Source organism: Chlorocebus sabaeus, chromosome 11 (genome assembly GCF_047675955.1).
Source record: "Chlorocebus sabaeus isolate Y175 chromosome 11, mChlSab1.0.hap1, whole genome shotgun sequence".
Lineage (NCBI taxonomy): Eukaryota > Metazoa > Chordata > Mammalia > Primates > Cercopithecidae > Chlorocebus > Chlorocebus sabaeus.
The window spans coordinates 117,158,278-117,179,247 of NC_132914.1; the positions used below are offsets into that span (position 1 = coordinate 117,158,278).

At 44.2% G+C, this 20,970-nt stretch overlaps 1 protein-coding gene across 3 annotated transcripts in view; it reads left to right on the forward strand.

Annotated features, from left to right (window-relative positions):
* The first annotated feature begins 10,479 nt into the window (after positions 1-10,479).
* BICDL1 (BICD family like cargo adaptor 1) overlaps positions 10,480-20,970 on the forward strand; it is a 109,192-nt gene continuing 98,701 nt past the window's right edge. For 2 of the 3 annotated variants that reach the window (XR_012094604.1, XM_008004918.3), the window contains exons 1-2: positions 11,073-11,566; positions 19,845-20,060. Coding sequence is in view for 2 of the 3 variants with exons in the window: in XM_008004918.3 (XP_008003109.1) it covers positions 11,135-11,566; positions 19,845-20,060 (648 nt within the window). In the remaining variant the exon portion in view is untranslated. Of the gene's footprint in view, positions 11,567-19,844; positions 20,061-20,970 lie in introns of all 3 variants that reach the window. The other variant, XM_008004916.3, reaches the window with a different exon arrangement.

Sequence of the window (20,970 nt, forward strand, 5' to 3'; positions counted from 1 at the left end):
GAAGATTGTTTGAAGCCAGTCGTTTGGGACCTGCCTGGTCAACATAGTGAGATCCTATCTCTACAAAAAATATTTTAAAATTAATTGGGCATGGTGGCACATGCCTGCAGTTTCAGTTACTTGGGAGGCTAAGGCAGGAGGACTGGTTGAGCTGAGGAGTTCACAGCTGCAGTGAGCTATGATTATGCCACTATACTCCAGCCTGGGCAACAGAGCAAGACCCTGTCTCTAAAAAATATAAGTATAGGCCAGGCACGGGCACGGTGGCTCACACCTGTAATCCCAGCACTTTGGGAGGCTGAGGCAGGTGGATCAAGAGGTCAGGAGATCAAGACCATCCTGGCCAACATGGTGAAACCTTGTCTCTACTTAAAATACAAAAAATTAGCCAGGTGTGGTGGCACACACCTGTAGTCCCAGCTACTTGTGAGGCTGAGGCAGGAGAATCGCTTGAACCCAGGAGGTGGAGGTTGCAGCGAGCCGAGATCGTGCCACTGCCCTCCAGCCTGGGCAATAAGAGCGAGACTCCATCTCAAAAAAAAAGAAAAAAGGAAAAGAAAAAAAATGTGTATATGTATATATATATACACACACACATTACTTAATGGGAAAATTAACTATTAAGATAGTTCCATTATACCAACTATCTTTACAGAACATTTAATATGCATATATATCCCACACCTACACATGTGCCCCCCACACAAACATAGCTACATTTTCTAGGACATGTGATTAAATTTTGACCCTTTAGAAGATGACAATTCATCTGATCATAGGAAGGCACCATGAAACCCATAGAGGCTTTTTACATAAAGTTAGAAGGGTAGCAGTAGCAATGCTAACAAAACCATGGAAAACAGATTCACAGGACATTTTACCCACCCACCAGCAAAAGTTTTTAGTTATCCTGGAAACTGGATGAGATACAATGTCCATAATCAGTTTACTCTGAAATTGACAAAGAACACTAATAGGAGGAAATTCACTTAAGAAACAGTGTTAGTATGAGCAGTATCAATAGGTATAAATAACTTGCCTGCCAACAGATTAAACCAGAATGTAATGTGGAAGGAACAAGATATAACAAATGTTTGGCAAATTCTTGAGATGAAAAAAAACTAGGAAATGTTTTAAAATAGCTCGAGATGAATGATACATGTAGCAAAACACATCAACAATGTGTTTAAAGCCAAGATCATTGAAAAGAAGCAGGAAAATATGAGCACATAGAAAATGAAACCACAAATCTTTCTAGATGTGGGCACTGGAAGAACCAAAAATAGCCAACCTGAGCATAAAGCAGTCATTTTCTGATGAGTTTGGGCAACGGCAACAGCCAAATCATTCTAAGAGGGTAGGGGAGAGTAGAAAGCAATTTAGTCAATGTTGGCAGCAATCGCCTCAAAGCAGAGGAGCTTTTTGGTTATTTATTTGCCTAAGTGGTATGGCTGTGTTATGGGCTGGTTTTCCAGAAGAGAATCCCTAAAAGCAGCCAAAGCACCCCTGGGTTCGCATCATAGCCCATCATGTGTGTAGCCCATTTATATCTTTCTCAGGCAACAAACCTTATAGTTAAGTTGTAGAAGCCTGTCATTTTATTTTATTTATTTATTTGTTTGTTTGTTTGTTTGAGACAGGGTCTTGCTCTGTCATCCAGGCTAAAGTGCAGTAGCGTGATCACAGCTCACTTCAGCATCAACCTCCCCGTACTCATGTGATCCTCCCACCTCAGCCTCCATAGTAGCTGAGACTATAGGCTCAAGCCACTGTGCTAGACTAATTTTTGGATTTTCTGTAGAGGCGGGGTTTCGCCACGTTGCCCAGGCTGGTCTTAAACTCCTAGGCTTAAGTGATCCACCCACCTCGACCTACCAAAGTGCTAGGATTATAGGCGTGAGCCACCATGCCCAGCCGAAGCCTGTCATTCTGTCTTTCTTTTTCTTTTTCTCCTTTTTTTTTTTTGAGGCAGAGTCTCCGTCACTGAAGTTGGAGTGCAGTGGCCCAATCTTGGCTCACTGCCAACTTCTGCCTACCGGGTTTAGATGATTCTCCTGCCTCGGCCTCCCAAGTAGCTAAGACTGCAGGTGCATACACCACGCCGGCTAATTTCTGTATTTTTCTTCATGTTGAGATGAAGTTTCTTCATGTTGGCCAGGCTGGTCTCAAACTCCTGACCTTAAGTGATCTGCCTACCTCAGCCTCCCAAAGTGCTGGGATTACAAGCATAAGCCACTGCGCCTGTCCCAAAGCCTGTCATTTTAAACTAGGGTTTCTCAACTCTGCACTATTGACATTTGGGGCCACACAGGCTGTCCTGGACATTAAAAGATGTTTGGCAGCATCTCTAGTCTCCATCCATTAGATGCCAATAACACCTCCTTCCTCCCAGTTATGACAACCCCAAATGTCTCCAGACATTGCCCAATATCCCTAGGGTATTAGGAGGAGGTCAAAATCACCCCCAGACCCAGCACGGTGGCTCATGTTTGTAATCCCAGCACTCTGGGAAGTCGAGGCAGGCCGATCACGTAAGGTCAGGAGTTCGAGAACAGCCTAGCCAACATGGTGAAACCCTGTCTCTACTAAAAATACAAAAATGAGCTGCGCATGGTGGCACGTACCTGTAATCCCAGCTACTCGAGAGGCTGAGGCAGGAGAATCGCTTGAACCCAGGAGCTGGAGGTTGCAGTGAGCCGAGATCACGCCACTGCACTCCAGCCTGGGTGACAGAGTGAGATGCCATTTAAAAACAAAAAACAATCACCCCCAGTTGAGAACTACTGGTTTAGAGCATAATGGGGCGATTACCAGGCCAACTTCGTACCACACAGATAAGGAAGTCAAAGGCTAGGCACATTAAATGCCCTGTTCAATTGTACACAGCTGCACAGCTGGTTAATGACAGATCTAATTCAGAAAGTCCAGATCGTTCATTTGTTTGTTTGTTTGTTTTAGAGACAGGGTCTTGCTCTGTGACCCAGGCTGGAGTGCAGAGGCACGACTGTAGCTCACTGCCTCACTGCATCCTCAAACTCCATGCCTCAGCCTCAGGAGTAGCTAAGACTACAGGTGGGAGACAGAGGATCTCTCTGTGTTGCCCAGGATGGTCTCAAACTCCTGGCCTCAAGTGATCTTCCAGCCTCAGCCTCCCAAAGTGCTGAAATTACAGGAGTGAGCCACTGCACCTGGCCTGCCAGGCTCCATTGTAAAAGCTTTACATATATGAAATCTTTTTGTCTTAAGACTGACCTTACTAGGTAAGTATTACTTATTATTATTATTATTATTAGAGACAGGGTCTTGCTCTGTCACCCAGGCTGGAGTGCAGGCGCACAGCTCACTAAAGCCTCAACCTCCTGGGCTCAGGTGATCCTCCCACCTCAGCCTCTCCAGTAGCTGAGACGAAAGGCACACACCACCATGCTTGGCTAATTTTATTTTTATTTTTTTGTAGAGACAGGGTTTTGTCATGTTACCCAGGCTGGTCTGGAACTCCTGGGCTCAAGCAATTCGCTCACCTCGGCCTCTCAAAGTGTTGGGATTACAGGAGTGAGCCACCACACCTGGCCTGTTAGGCTTCATTTTTAAGAGCTGTATGTATCTGAAATCTTTCTGTCTTAAGACCAACCTTATCAGGTAAGTACTACCTTTATCCCCATTTTATAAATGAAGAAACTGAGGCATAGAGGTCCAAAGTCATCCAACTCCTCAGTAGCAGAACTAGATGCAGCCCAGGAAGTCTGCTTCATGATCATTAAGGGGAAAGACTGAAGATGCCGAATCAGAAGGGAGGAAAAATGGGTCAGAGGCTGGAAATGACAGTGATTAGAGAATAACTGGTTGAGGTAACAGGGCAGCTAGACCTGGGGTATTAGGCAAATCCTTGGGAGAGGGGAGTTCTCACCTGGAAGGGAAAAGTTGGGCAGGGATGTTGGTAGGAAAGGCTAGAAGCTGGAGGAGAGGAAGTTGGGAACTCACACAGTGTATCCATGTAGGGACAAGATGAGGCTTCTATTGACCTTCTGAGTAGCAGAGAAGGAACTTCCCGACACCAGGCAGGGCAGGGTCTCTGCTGAAGACTGATACCAGTGAGCACCAGCCACTGATGTTAATATTTTTCCCTAAAAACCAACTTGAGAACCACCAGGGGTATACACACCACATTTTGCAAAATGTTGAGATCACTCCTCTCTGAAAAATATAAAGTGCTTTGGGTAACATTTTATGAATTTTCAAGACTTGTATGTTTCCACGACTAGTTCATAGACAAAATATACAACTTAAAACACACGTGATCTCCTAGTGCACAAACACACACACACATACACATCATAGCTAAATGAAAATACCAAGCATAGAACTGCTTTACCACACATTTTGCCAGCACCTCGTTTCTTCAACACTTGGCTTTACAAAAACAAATTTTCGGGACATGTTTTGTCTTTTACACTTTCCAGTTTTCACAGACCAAGATGTTAATAAAAGTAAACAACTTGGGGAAATCAGATGAGTGTTATCATATTTGTAAATACCAGGATCTCTAAGAAGGAGAAATGTCATGTTTTGTCCTTAGCGATGTAATAGCACTTATGTGGAAATTCACCCATAGTATGTTAAGTATGTAAACTGTGGTCATACTCAAGTTTACCAGGACTATCCAGGTACTAAAACTAACAATAATGAAAATATATTTTAAAGGAATACATAAGTGATAAAATGTGAAGTGCAGCAGAGTAGCTAAGAGCAAGTCCCTTAGAGACAGACAGGTCTAAAACACCAGCATCATAGTATCATGTATTAGTATATATTGGTGTAACACATTACCATTATAGAGTTCTTCTGAGGATTAAATGAGATAGTGTTACATAAAGGATTTAAGGAGCACCGTGCTAAATGTATTTTAGCGGCTATTGTTCTAGCATGAATAATAATAAATTTAATAACCTTCTTAGAAGTCTGAGGGTTTTCCTAACTTGGCTTTAATGAGTTTTAAATCCTGGTACTAATTTCCATGTAGGCAGGTATATATTCATTCTGTTACCTCAAGGCTGACCTAATGGAGTTGAATCAGCAATTCCCAGAGCGTGGTGCCCCAGCGCCTAAAGGTCCTACCTTCAGAGGGCTACCAAGAAAATAACTATTTTCATAATAAGTGTAACGATTATCATTCTAATGTTATTAACAATAACAAAGAATTTCATAATAATGCTAATTGTCTAATACTATTTTCATTTGCAATTATGTTGACATTTGCACTGATAGTGCAAAAGCAATGGTAGGTAACACGACTGATACCTTAGCATGAGTCAAGGCAGTGTTATCCAGCTGTGCTGGTACACACAGTAGTCGTCACTTTCATGTGTTCATAGAAAAAACAGAAGCTAGTTTCATTAACCAATGTCCCTGACGAAGCAGTACTTCTAATTAAGTCCAGACCCTTGAGTGTACATCTTTTTAATATTTCATGTGATGAAATGGGAAGTACCCATTAAGCACTTCTGCTGTGTACTGAAGTATGACGGTTATTTTGAGGTGAAGCACTTGTTCCTCCGTTTGAGTTGGGAATTAACTAGCCACATTTTTCACAGAACACTGTTTTTACTTGAATGAATGACACAAACTGTGGTATTCAGATTTGGGTATTTGGCAGACATTTTCTCAAGAATTAATGAAGTATGTCTGTTACTTCAAGGAAAACAACTGAAAATATTTGTTACTAATGAAAAAACTCAAGCTTTATAGCTTCTCAATACTTAAAGACTTTCATGATGAGATCAATGGTGGTGATATTAATGAATGTGATTAGGCTGATATTGTGTAATGACATGTGACAATATTTGTAAGATCTGAATAACTCAGACATTTTCCAAATGAAAATACATGCTGTTAATACAATCAATCATACATATGTAAAAAAATCCATTCAAAGTGAAAAATAGATCAATGGGATTTCCTTGACATGGTTTTAGATTTCACATTGCAACTAACCTTTAAGAAACTGCAACTTGTCGGCCAGGCATGGTGGCTCATGCCTGTAATCCCAGCACTTTGGGAGGCTGAGGTGAGTGGACTACCTGAGGTCAGGAGTTCAAGACCAGCCTGGCCAACATAGTGAAACCCCTAATTTTGTAAAAATACAAAAATTAGCCAAGTGTGGGGGTGTATGCCTGTAGTCCCAGCTACTTGGGAGGCTGAGGCAGGAGAATCACTTGAACCTGGGAGGTGGAGGTTGCAGTGAGCCAAGATCACACCACTGCAGTCACTCCTGCCTGGGCAACAGAGTAAGACTCTGTCAGAAAGAAAGAGAGAGAGAGAGAGAGAGAGAGAGAGAGAGAGAGAGAGGGGAAGGAAGGAAGGAAGGGAGGGAAAGGGGAAAGTATAACTTGTCAAGTTTTGGTGTAATATCAAAGAAAAATATCCAAAATGATATGAAAAGGCTACTAAAATATTCCTCCTTTTTCCAACCACATATCTTTGTGAGTCCAAATTTTCTTCATATATTTCAAAATATCATACATTATAGATATATCCAAATATAAGAATTCACTTTTCTACTGTTAAGCCACACATTATAGAGCTTTACAAAAATGAAGAATAATGCCATTCTTCTTACTAGTTTTTTTTACATTTAGGACCATATAGTTACTGTTCATAAAAATTCATTATAGTTACATATAATAGGTTTATTATAAATATTTAAAATGAATTATTTAAAAAAATTTTTTTGGAGATGGAGTCTCACTCTGTCACCCAGGCTGGAGTGCAGTGTTGTGACCTTGGCTCACTTCAACCTCCGCCTCCCAGGTTCAAACGATTCTTCCGCCTCAGCCTCCCGAGTAGCTGGGACTATAGGCACATGCCACCATGCCCGGCTAATTTTTGTATTTGTAGTAGAGACGGGGTTTTGCCATGTTGGCCAGGCTGGTCTTGAACTCCTAATCTCAAGTGATCTGCCTGCCTCAGCCTCCCAAAGTGCTGGGATTACAAGCATGAGCCACCGAACCTGGCCCAAGAGTGTAATAAGATTCTGAGACCAAAAAGTTTAAGAACCACTATTTTAAATAGTTCTGCAAAGTTGGGCTGGTTCTCCCAGGAAAACAGTACTTAGAGCCAAACCTACTGTAAGAAGTGATCATTTCCTAGTAAGGTTCAGTAATGGAACATTGTTAGGGAGGAAACTCAGAAGCTGGAGTTAGTATTGTAACAGTTCATTCACAGTAACAGATAAGTGGAATAGATCAGGACCGTTGGGCTCAAGAATGCAAACCAAGTCCTTTTTTGAAAGATAGGTTGCATGTCTGCATTAAGGAAAAAGAACTGAAACATTGCTTTTTTTTTTTTTTTTTTTTTTTTTTTTTGACAAGTTATTGCTCTGTCACCCAGGCTGGAGTGCAATAATAGTGTGATCAGGGCTCACTGCACCCTTGATCTCTCAGGCTCAACCGATCCTCCCATCTCAGCCTCCTAAGTAGCTGGAACTATAGGCACACACAACCAGGCCTGGCTAATTTTTTTGTATTTTTTGTAGAGATGGGGTTTTGGCCATGTTGTCCAGGCTGGTCTCAAACTCCTGGGCTTACACAATCCTCCCACTTTGGCCTCCCAAAGTGCTGGGATTATAGGCATGAGCCACCCAGCCAGTGGAGAGACAGGATCTTGCCATGTTGCCTGTTATAAGTAAAATGTTTACTTAGAATCCCAGCACTTTGGGAGGCCGAGACGGGCAGATCACGAGGTCAGGAGATCGAGACCATCCTGGCTAACATGGTGAAATCCCATCTCTACTAAAAAAATACAAAAAAACTAGCTGGGCGAGGTGGCGGGCGCCTGTAGTCCCAGCTACTCGGGAGGCTGAGGCAGGAGAATGGCGTGAACTCGGGAGACAGAGCTTGCAGTGAGCTGAGATCCGGCCACTGCACTCCGGCCACTGCACTCCAGCCTGGGCGACAGAGCGAGACTCCATCTCAAAAAAAAAAAAAAAATGTTTATTTAGAAACAGAATGCTTATTCCTCCATACTGCATGGAAAAATCAGCATTTAGACCAAATTTTTCTCAGCAAGACAATTTTACTTTCTGCAGAAAGGGTGCTCCTCACAGATGGAACAACGGCGAGAGCACACCTGAATAAAGGAAGGAAGCAATTTTTATCCCTTACACGGTTTGACCCTGTTACTGTGTCTTCTCTCCATTGGCTGCAGCCAGACCTTACAATTTAAACTGAACCTGATAGGCTAACAACTTAAAACTTTTCTAAATAGGTAAAAGCAATGGAGAACAAAGGAAAAGAGAAAATTATTTATGAAAAGGCTTAGAAAAGTAGTAACATTCCCAAATAAGGAGGGGGCGTAGGCTGCAAGCTGGGACATGCCTGTGAGCACGTCCAGCATATACATATTGGTTAAAGTACACGGACATAAAATGTACTCATTCCCTTAGATCTAACAGCTACATAGGAAAGGGCTAAACAAAGAGTTATTAGCATGAAGTAAGGTGGCTTGAAGGAAGTTAGTCTTTAAAAGAAACTATTATTTCAAACACTTATTATTTATTCTTTAACAATAAGGGAAACTTTGAGGAGGAAACTTTTTACTTGCTACATTGCTCAAGCTGGTCTTGAACTCCTGGGCTCAAGCAATCCTCCTGCCTCAGCCTCCCAAAGTGCTGAGATTACAGGCATGAGTCACAGAGCCTGGCCCTGTTTGTTCCTGATGTGTCTCCAGACAGATTAGGGAGAAATTTGTCCTTCTGTGATTCAAATAAGACAAAAGGGAATGTCAATTGGATCTCACCTCCGGCCCACAATTCCAGCTGAAGGTGGGAGGTCATAATAAAGAGTGTTAGAACATTTCCTTGCTGGAATGGTACCATGGTCAACTGCAGAAATTTAGCTCTAAGATTGATGTGGGAACCCTTCAACTGTCTGTCTCCTTTCCAGTCAACAAGTGAACAATGCCAGCCCTGAGGCCCAGGAGCTTTTCAGATTCTGGCCTTCAGTCTAAGGGTAACGATGTTAAAACTTGAATATTGTTTAGGCTCTGAATTTAATAAGCAATAAAAACCGTGAGAAACTATTTGACCCATTTCAGCCTCTTGATGGCCTGAAATTTCCATCTCACCGAGATGAAAAGAAGAAAGGCATGATCCAAGTAAAAAATGGGTTGTCTGTCCAACAGGAAAAGGAAGCAATAGGGATGAATTCTAGCTTTAGATGGGATTGTTTCTGGAAATAGGCGACACGAAGCACCACCACCAAGGTCAACGCCAAGGAATGAGTGGAAGTCACCCAGTAAGTAGGCTCTCCAAACCTTCCTTTAATCATTGAGAAAGTGTTCCTTCCACATCCTCCCAATCCATCTTGGTCACAAAAGACCATTTAGCTTCCTCAAGACTGCTTCTATGTGAAGAAAATAAAGAATAATGATTCACGTGATCCCTGAAGTCGGCCTGGCTAGCTCTCAATCCTGACTCTACCAATTGTAATGACCTGGGCAGACGATGCCATCTCTCAGGCTTTAATTTCCTTCTCTGTTAAAATGACAAGCGGCAGTACTGATTTTATAAGGTTCTTATGAGGTTTATCTAAAATAATGACTATCAAACACTTAACATAGGACATGGCACACAATGAGTGCCGAATAAACAGTAGTTATTATTAGGGAGATTCTTTGCTTCGTATTCCCATCTGTGAGCAGTTTTTTTCCGTTATTTCTCCGCAGAAACCCTTTCTCTCCGGGCTGCTGATCTGCGAAGCATCTGGTCCTTCATATCCCTGAGTCATCAGCATGAAGATGCCGGGTTTCCGAAGTCTTCCCTCCTCCTCCTGCTCTCTAGGGCTCCCTCTCCTGACTGCTTAGTTCTCCTGGGGGCCCAGACCTAAATTTCGTAACGGCATGTCTTTCTCGCGGCCGGGCCACCAGTCTTGGAGGAATGTCCTCAGTCCCCTTTGACCCAGAGACTACCAGACAGGCGGCGACAGGACTCCGAGGCGCGCCCTGGCTTCCAAGTAGCTGGAGACAGGGCCGCGCCCGGAGGTGAGCAGCAGGCGGTGGGCGGGGCCGCGCTCCATCTGAGGTGGGAGCGAGGCCGGGCGCGAGGCCACACCCGGAGGTACGAGAGCTGGGGGCGTGGCCACACCCGTGTTGAGAGCTAGGCTGAGGGCGGAACCGCGCCCCGAAGTGGGTACGAGGCTGGGGGCGTGGCCGCGCCGGTGAGGCGGCCAGGACCGTTAGAGATGCGCCAGCCGCCCCCTTGGCGGCGCGCGCAGCCGCCCGCAGGGCGTGAGGCAGCGCAGGGGTTAAGGCCGCCGGCGTCACCTGGGCGTCGCTGAGGAGACCCGCGAGCCGGCGAATCCCGCGCGGGCGGGGCGAACAGGTGCCCTCGCGCGTCAGGCGGCGGCAAGGGGCGGGGCGAGGGGACGCGGCCGGAAGCCCGGGGCGGGGCTCTGCCGGCCCGGTGAGCCGGGAGGAGCCGGGGAAGGCAGGAAGGAGCTCGCCGGGTTGCACGGCGCGCGATGTGGAGCCGCCGCCTCGGCCCCTGCAGCAGCAGCCGCCGTCGCCGCCGCTGCTGCTGGGGCTGCCGCCGAGCCGAGGGTCATGGAGCGCGGCTGCAGAGAGCGGCCGCCGGCAACAGCAGCAGCAGCAGCAGCGAGCGTCGCGGCGACTGCGGAGCGCAGCCCGCCCCGTGAGGGGCTGCCCGGCCGGCGGCGGCAGCAGCAGCAGCGGCAGCGGCAACAGGGCGGCTGAGAACCCGGCGGCGGCGTTCCTCCTCGCTTCCTTCCCCGCCCCGCTTCTGCGCCTCTCAGCCTCCGTTCCTGAGTCCTCCCTTCTCCAGCCTTCCCGTTCCGATCCCCTCCTCCGCCTCCACCCCCATCCCTATCCCCATCCCCTCCTCCCGCGCGCGCGTGAGCAGCTGAGCCCGGGGGCGGGGGAGGGGGCGCGTGCCGCCGGCGCGGGGGAGGGGCGGGCCGGCGCGCGCCGCGCCCAGGGCTCGCGGAGACCCGGGGGGCGCGTGCCGCGGCGCGAGGCGAGGCGCGAGGCGCGGGGCGCTGGGCGGCGCGGCGGGGCCCCTCCCCCCTGCAGCCTGGCGCGCGCCGGCCGGGCCGCACCGCTGCGGGCTCCGCGCGCGCGGGCCATGTCCGCCTTCTGCCTGGGCTTGGCCGGCCGCGCTTCAGCACCCGCCGAGCCGGACAGCGCCTGCTGCATGGAGCTGCCCGCCGCGGCCCGGGACGCAGTCCAGAGTCCCGCCGCCGCCGCCGCCCTCATCTCCTTCCCCGGGGGCTCCGGGGAGCTAGAACTGGCGTTAGAGGAGGAGCTGGCGCTGCTGGCGGCCGGGGAGCGGCCGTCGGACCTCGGGGAACACCCTCAGGCCGAGCCTGGGTCTCTGGCCGAAGGGGCCGGACCGCAGCCGCCGCCCTCCCAGGACCCCGAGCTGCTGTCGGTGATCCGGCAGAAGGAGAAGGATCTGGTGTTGGCGGCCCGGCTGGGCAAGGCGCTGCTTGAGAGGAACCAGGACATGAGCCGGCAGTACGAGCAGATGCATAAGGAGCTGACAGACAAGCTTGAGGTGAGGACCTCCCGCCCGGGATGGGTGGGGAGCAGGGGCCGCCCAGGCACGCGCCCGGCCCTGGGCAGTTTTGGGAACCACTCACCCCCACTTCGTTGCTCATCCTACCTCGCAGAAAATCTGGAATGAATGGGGGAGGGAGGATGGAGGATTATCAGATTTCATTGAACCCACTTGACTTCCCCACCCTGCTCACAGCAAATGGGTCCATGCATGGCTCCAGCCGCTGTGGGCCGTTCTATATACGTACTGTATCCAGCATCTAAAATAGAGCTTACAGTATGACTAATTTATACAGCACTGAGGTGATGTCTGCATACAGAGAAATGAGAAAGTCGGGAAGCATTTAAAATATGCTCCAGGTTTTCAGAGTAGTTAATCTCTAATCAGGGTGTTAGCCTAAAGCTTTCCAGTTTGGGCGTTAAGGCCTCTAGATGCCCTTGTCTTAACTTCCTGGCAGCTCAGAGTTGTGGGAAACAAGTGCCTCTAAAGGAGCTTTATATAGCCTTCAGATGCTCAGGGATTAGGAATTGTGGTTCCACTGCAGAAATCAGGCGAGCCAGGGCTCAACATGTGACCGCTGGTAGTGGATTTAATTTGGGCCTCAGTATTTATATGTATTTGAACAGTACTTTTCTGTGTTCTGGGTCTCAGGCTTGCAGTTGAATGACCAAATGCAACCTGTGAGAACCATATTACTTTAACTTCTGTTATAAAATACCTCTTAAGGTATCTGTAATATTTCTGCCAATTCCCTGGGCCAGTCTTTCAGAGTTGTTTGTTTTCTTGCCCTTAACTAGAAAAGGGCCTTGAATGCAGTACAGAATGCCAGCATTTCTAAAAATTAGATTGCCAAAAAAGGGGCGGGGGGTGGGGAAAGGGAGTCACCTGTGACTTACCTTTTCTGCCTGTGCATTTACTATTATTGTTACCTAGTTTAGTTGCAACCAGCTCTTTTCATTCTTATTACAGCAAGAGAATACTACAGACCTGAATGAGGTTTGAAATTGACCCTAATCAGGTTCCATATCACTGCTACTGGTTGAACAGTCAGAATGTAAATTCAGAAATATTCTATAATAAGATTTAAGTATGCCTGTAGTCCAGCGACATAAAAGTAAATCCAGGATATAAAAAGGAAACCTGTGAGTGCCCTGTAGTTTGGTTGGCCTGTTAACTAGGTCTGCCAGTCGATGAACTCCTGAGATACCTCTCTGAAAAGTCGTTTGTGAAACCTATATTTAGACTGCCAAAAAGCAGCCTAATGAATTGAATTGTTTAATTTTCACTTGAAGTAGAGGTCTAGAAATAAAAAGCCGCCTTTTTTTTTTTTTTATAAAGAGATTCAATTATATGACTTTGTAAAGAAGCACAACTACAGAGATTTATACTTGTGATTTGAAATTTCTTCTGTGAAGGACTTGATTGAAGGGACAGCTAACTTGAAAGGAACACCATATCAGTTTGATTAGTGCCAGATTTCATAGTAATCCTGAGTGTGCAATTACATACATCCTGGGTTCCATGTGGAGCCTTTATACCTTTCTTCAACAAAGGGCAAAGGTTTCAGAATTGTAACAAAAAAAAAGGTTGTATTGTAAAAGAATACGTTATCTTTGATATTTTATTTACTTAATGGACAACAATAGTTTAAAACTCAAACTATTTTTTAAAATCTTCATTCCTCTGCAGGTCAGCATATGAACTCTAGTTTTAAAAGTTCAATTTTAAGTTCTGGAGATAGTCACACAACAATGTGAATATAACTAACATATACTTAACATATACTTAAAGGCCAAATATTGATCATTGTTAAAATTCAGTAATGAGGGGAGTCAGTTATATTATTTATTCTAGGTATGTTTGACAATTACAAAAAATTTTAAAGTTTTAAAAATGTACATTAAAGATACTAAGAGAGTACCTTTAGTTGCTTGTTAATTCTTCTACTATTAATGCGAGTGACAGACCTGGTTTACAGAGTACTGTTTTATTTGACACCTCCAGTTTAGTTTTCCCCACAGTACATTTTTTGAACAACCTAAGTTTTAGAATGTTTGTTTAGACAAAGTACTTTCTAACATTTAGTGCAAACTACTGTACTTTGTACCTTTTTCTCTCTCTCTCTCTCTCTCTTTTTTTTTTTAGACAAGATCTCACTGTATCCCCCAGGCTGATCTTGGCTTACTGCGCCCTCAAGTGACCCTCCCACTCAGCCTCCTGAGTAGCTGGGACTACAGGCGCATATTACACGCCTGGCTAATTTTGTAAAAATGTTTCCTAGAGATGGGGCCTCACTATGTTGCCCAGGCTGGTCTCAAACTAGAGGGCTCAAGCAGTCCTCTTACCCTGGCCTTCCAAAATGGTCGGATTACAGGATTGAACCATTGAGCCTGGCGTGTATTTTCAATTAAATCAAACACTTGGGAGTATAAAACCAGTACTTTAAGACACGTTTATTCACGAGATAACTTGACCAGAAAAAAAACATTTATAATATTCCACAAACTGTCAGACATTTGGACTCAAACACTTTTTCTTACAGGGTGGTTTGAAAGAGAAACATGTGAGTGGACTGAGAGAATGCCACTTTCACTATTGAAAATAAGACTGGTTTTATTTTAGTCCCATCTTCTCCACTACTACAAAATCGGCACCTTTCTCTTTTTTTTTTTTTTTTTTTTGAGATGGAGTTGCCCAGACTGGAGTGCAATGGTGCGATCTCGGCTCACTGCAAGCTATGCCTCCCAGGTTTATGCCATTCTCCTGCTTCAGCCTCCCGTGCAGCTGGGACTACAGGCGCCCGCCACCACGCCTGACAATTTTTTTGTGTGTGTATTTTTAGTAGAGACGGGGTTTCACCATGTTAGCCAAGGTGGTCTCGATCTCCTGACCTCGTGATCTGCCTGCCTCGGCCTCCTAAAGTGCTAGGATTACAGGCGTGAGCCACCATGCCTGGCTGGCACCTTTCTAATTTCGGGACAAACAAGGCATTTTCAAGATCTTTTCTATGTATTCATTAGTTAATATTAAATACCTCTCTGGTTCTGTGTGCTAAGCCCAAGATTTTGTTTTTTTCATTTCAAACGTTAAAGTACTTGATGCTACACTTTTGTGTCATTAAAGCCATACTATTAATATTTAAAGTCTTCAATGGTTTAAAGGTTAACATAGAAGTTTTTTAGTTATATGCCTCTTGGGGTTAAAATGAAAATTCAGGTTAATTGGAAAAACTGTAAGGTTTGGGCACTTTTTTCCGCTCTTGAGTTGACTGTATTTTATTACTCATTCACTGAATCAGATGCTTAAAGTTCTTTTTTTTTTTTTTCCCTTTGAGACAGAGTCTTGCTCTGTTGCCCAGGCTGGAGTGCAATAGCATGATCTCAGCTCACTGCAACCTCTGCCTCCCGGATTCAAGCGATTCTCCCGCCTCAGGCTCACAAGTAGCTGGGATTATACCCACCCACCATCAGGCATGGCTAATTTTTGTATTTTTTAGAGGTGGGGTTTCACCATGTTTGCCAGGCTGGTCTTGAACTCCTGACCTCAGGTGATCCTCCGACCTCAGGTGATCCTCCCACCTCAGCCTCCCAAAGTGCTGGGATTACAGGCGTGAGCCACTGCACCCAGCCCAGATGCCTGACGTTCTGAAGGCATTTTTAAAAATTTCTTTTCTTTTCATCTACAATTAGCCCTTTTGCTTTTAAAACTTATATCCAGTCATGTCCTTAGCTTTTTCCCCAAAATATGAAGTAAGACAGTAACTTGTATTTATATACTTTTTTTCTTCAGGAATTAAATATTTGTTGTTAATGTACAGGATCTCCCTTTTTTCCATCATGGCTGAGCGGATTATCCCTTTACTGCAGAGACTGTCCTCTTCCCTCAGTTATATTTTCCTCCTCCTTCCCTAAGCCAGGCCAATTCTCATTAGTCCAGTACTATTTTTTTTAAAAGGAAAAACAAAAGATGAAAATGAATACATAATGGGAGTCACTAGTAGATTTAGGGAAGAAAACCCAGGGGTTCTGATTTGCATTCAGTACTTGGACCTTTTAAATAACAGTACTTTTCAGAACCATGCACTGGACTTCTGAGCATATTGTCACTTTTTTGTTTTTTTTCTTTTTTTCTTTTCTTTTTTTTTTTTTTGCAGAAATCCATTTCTATAAAGACCTGTTTTATGTAAGCTAATGATCTTAATTTTGAGTGGTGGGTTTTTTTTTTAGTTTTAAATAGACTTTTTTTGTTTTTGTTTTTGTTTTTGTTTTTGAGACAGAGTCTCACTCTGTTACCCAGGGTGGAGTGCAGTGGCACCATCTTGGCTCACTGCAACCTCTGCCTCCCAGGTTCAAGCGATTCTCCTGCCTCAGCCTCCCGAGTAGCTGGGACTATAGGTGTGCACCATGCCTGGCTAATTGTTGTATTTTTCGTAGAGACAGGGTTTCACCATATTGGTCGGACTGGTCTTAAACTCCTGAGCTCATGATCCGCCCACCTGGGCCTCCCAAAATGCTGGGATTACAGGCATGAGCCACTGTGCCCAGCCATAGACTATTTTTTAAAATGGTTTTAGGTTTCCAGAAGAGCTGGAAAGATAGTACAGAGAGTTTGCATATACCCTGCACCCAGCTTCCTCTTACTAACATCTTACAGTAGTATGGTACCTTTGCCATAATTATTGAACCAGTACTCATGTGATTACTAACTAAAGTCTTCAATTTATTCAGATTATCTTAGCATTTATCTAATACCTTTTTCTGTTCCAGGATACCATATTACATTTAGTTTTTGTGTCACTTTAGGCTCCTCTTAGCTGTAACTGGCAGTTTCTTAACCTTATTTTTGATAACCTTGACAATTTTGATATTAACTTTCTAAAATACTATATAACCCTGGGAAATGAAGGAGAGCATAAGCAGAACTTGACCTTCACACTTCCTGTCTCCCTAGAGTTTTCTGGTTAATTTAGCACTTAATTGAAAATATAATTCTAGGAGAAACTTTTCTCGGGGCAGATGCTAAATTCTGTACAAAGTGGTCAATTCTGTATGTTTATTAATAGGAAAGCCTGGAATTTTCACAGGATTGGGAAACACGAAATAGGAAGTTTGTCTCATGTCCAAAGAAATACAAGGACTGAATAGACTGATCAGCACCACCTGTCCTCAGCCCTGCCCCCAAGTGGATTGGATTGTTTTAGTTGCTTGGTTGGGCTCTTCACTAACAGCTGTTTGCTGAATATTTTTAAATCACTCTGTTCTTTTAGAACACAAGCCTAATTTATCTGGCCTCTCAGTAACACTGTGATTACTGAGTTCTTGCCATTGCCTTCTGCTCAATCTTTTTCGTTTTGAAAAAATTGAATAAAACCAAGTATCACAATTTTAGGATTGCAATTAGCATTTGTTCCTGCGTTCCATCTTGCTGAAGTTTCTACAGTGACTAAAACATTCTCATTTTTGGAAGTTAAGCACTACAAGGGATGCATAGAGCAAAAAATTCTCATACTGATGAGAAGGCCCTCCCTTGTCATTTATTTTCCCACATTGCTCCAAACAGACTGTATAGAATATAATGTGTCTTTTTCAACAGGTACATTCGAGTGGCTATTTCCAAATGAGTTGTCTCCTTAAAGTTGTCAACTTGGGAGTTTTCGGTGAAAACCGCCTTTGCCAGTGTGCTCAGAATGTTAATTTTCGATTACTGTTTTTATCTTTTGGCACATTCTTTTGACTGCTCTCAGTCATGGTAAATTTTCATCTTTTTGGGGTTAATGACTTTCAGAATGATTCAAAAGTCACTCAACAAAGTAAGGAGAATAAGATGGCAGGATAAAGGAGGCTAATATCATTTTTTAGACACACCCCAGATGTGAAGTAATGGAACTTATTTTCTTGCATGACTGTAAGCTGTCCCTTATGGCTTTCCAAAAGAAGCATTCTGAAAGATATTTTGAATGGTGAGAACTTCAGTAGAGTGAGAGTATAGCCTCTCAAGATAAGGAGATGACTGAGTAGTCTGAAAGAGAAGATTCATATGTGCATTTTAGCTCATTCAAACAATCTCAGTGCTTGATGTCAACCTTCAGTGTGTCAGAATATCCTGTAGAACTCAGTATATATACATATACAGATATACACACACACATATGCATAGATGCCTTAGACTTCAGTCTATTATTTATTGAATCACAATCTCAGGAATTGGGGTCCAGGGTGTATTTTGAATAGTTACACAAGAATGTTTCTGAGAGCACCAAAAGTTCAGGACCATTACTTTCACTCAGATTTCCTAGAGTCTTTGAAGTATAGATTTGTCTGTTGTACATGCTGTGCTTTTTAAGTAGGAGAACATACTCTTTTCAGAGGCGTGCATATTTATCTCAGAAACAGAAAGGATTTTTTTGGTTTTTTGTTTTTTTTTGAGATAGAGTCTTGCTCTGTCGCCCAGGCTAGAGTGCAATGGTGCGATCTCGGCTCACTGCAAGCTCTGCTTCCCAGGTTCATGCCATTTTTCCGCCTCAGTCCCCTGAGTTGCTGGGACTACAGGTGCCTGCCACCAAACCTGGCTAATTTTGGTTTTTGTATTTTTAGTGGAGATGAGGTTTCACCGTGTTAGCGAGGATGGTCTTGATCCTGTGACCTCATGATCCGCCTGCCTCAGCCTCCCAAAGTGCTGGGACTACAGGCGTGAGCCACTGCGCCCGGCCACGAAAAGATGTTTTTATTTCCCTCAATCCAAAGGAATCTTGTTTTATTGAGCTGCTACATTAGACCATATGTACTTTTCCTGCATACCATCTTTCATATGCAATTTGTTTTATCAGTCTCTCCCACTAGAATGACAACTGTGTACAGGCAAGGACCATGTCTGTTTTGCTTATTAGAACGTCCCTAGGGGCCGGGCGCGGTGGCTTATACCTGTAATCCCAGCACTTTGGGAGGCCGAGGCGGGCGGATCACGAGGTCAGGAGATCGAGACCATCCTGGCGAATACGGTGAAACCCTGTCTCTACTAAAAATACAAAAAAATTAGCCGGGCATGGTGGTGGGCACCTGTAATCCCAGCTTCTAGGGAGGCTGAGGCAGGAGAATGGCATGAACCTGGGAGGCGGCGGAGCTTGCAGTGAGCGTAGATCGCACCACTGCACTCCAGCCTGGGCTACAGAGCGAGAGACTCTGTCTCAAAAAAAAAAAAAGAATATCCCTAGGACAGTGCTTGGCCCATAGTAGGTGCTCAAGAATGAATGAATGTACCAGAAATAAATATGCAAGGCTTAATGGGCCATGATTTAAAGTAGCCGTGAACCTGAACTTGCCCTAATGATTTGAATTACATTACTCTATATAGCAGCACATATTTATTGAGCTGTGACTTAGAGAACCAGACAGAGTCAACTGACTTAGACAAGCCCTGCTTTGCCATTTACTAGTACTGACCTTGAGATTGTCACTTAACCTCTTCTGTTGCTTCATTTGTAAGAAGAGATGGTTAATTGAAAAGATATCTGGAGTTCTTTTCATCTCTGAAAAATTCTGTGATAGTAAGAGTCTGGTATTATGCCATGGATAATAGGTGACTCCATGGATAATAGGAAGCCTCCTTATAAAAAGTAGGGAGGGTGCGGGGCACGGTGGCTCACACCTGTAATCTCAGCACTTTGGGAGGCTGGGCCGGGGGAATCACAAGGTCAAGAAATGGAGACCAACCTGGGCAGCATTGTAAAACCCCATCTCTACTAAAAATACAAAAAGTAGCCTAGTGTCATGGTGTGTTCCTGTAATTCCAGCTGCTTGAGAGGCTGAGGCAGGAGAATTGCTTGAACCTGAGAGGCAGAGGTTGCAGCGAGCCAAGATCTCACCACTGCACTCCAGCCTGGAGGACAGAGCAAGACTCCACCTCAAAAAAATCAAAAAGGATTTTAGTTATGGGACTCATTTTTAGTTGTTTAAATGTATAGTTCACCAATTGATTAGATGACTGGCAAATTTCAAGTGAACTCCCTAGTCTAGAACCTCATGCCTAAGGATAAGAATAAACATAATAACTTTAAGTATTTTCAGTAAGAATGGCGTTCTCTTTGTGAAGCCAGCTTCTTCCCTGATGTGGAAGAAGGAATATCTTTGTAGCTGTGAATTGGGCAACTTGTCCTATGTGGTAGGGTGTTTTATTGTGTCGACTAACTCGGAAAAAGAAGTTAGGAGAGCGTGGAGAGAAAAAATAAAAAGCTGTGGAATTTTTACCAATGTTTAAATCCTCTTTACTTTTCACCCAGCACTTAGAACAAGAGAAACATGAATTGAGAAGACGATTTGAGAACCGAGAAGGGGAGTGGGAAGGCCGAGTGTCAGAGCTGGAGAGTGATGTGAAGCAGCTGCAGGATGAGTTGGAGAGGCAGCAGGTTCATCTGCGGGAAGCAGATCGAGAAAAAACACGGGCTGTCCAGGAACTGTCGGAACAGAACCAAAGGCTATTGGATCAGCTCAGCAGGGTGAGTCACAAATTAAGAATTTAAGATGTAAAATACTAAAAGTTGAAATAGGCCGGGCATGGAGGCTCATGCCCGTGACCCCAGCACTTTGGGAGGCCGAGGCGGGAGAAGCACTTTAGACCAATTTGGGCAACATAAGGAGACCTCATCTCTACAAAAGTTTTTTAAAAATTAGCCAGGCATGGTGGCACCTGCCTGTGGTCCCAGCTACTTGGGAGGCTGAGGTGGAGGGATCGCTTGAGCCCAGGAAGTCAAGGCTGCAGTGAGCTGTGATCAATCATGCCACTGCCCTCCAGCCTGGGTGACAGAGTGAGAGCCTGTCTCGAAAAAAACAAAAAGTTGAAATAGAGCTTCTGTGTAATGTCAGTCATATAGATGATAAGAGCAATTCTAATTTTGTATGCCTTTGTTTTTAACAAAGTTCAGTATTTCTATCTACAAGAACTTTGGTATTACTGAACTAGGGGTCAGGAGCCAAGATGCATGCTTGTGGTTAACAGACTTCAACAATCACTTAACTTGGGAGTTTTCTCATTTTTAAAATGAAGGGGTTGTGCTTAATGACTTCTGACATTTTTATAGCTCTTAAAGTTCATGATTACTTTACCTACAGAAAGTCTATCACTGGCAAAATTATGTTTAGTTAAAATATTAAAAGGTACTGTCTTTAAACTTTTTAAGCTTAGGGAAAATTTCTAGAACAATTGAGTTTTATTGATGTTGCATTTGTAAATGTACATTTTTTGTATTGTTTAAATATGAAAAGAAATGTGTATCTGTATTGAAAATTTGTTTTATTTCCACATTTAGTAAACATTATTTATTTGTACCTTCCTAAGGTGGTGTCGTGGAAGTATTAACCAAAGTCAAGGCTGTAAAATAATTTCAAGGAAGGAGGTTGAGGCAGAAT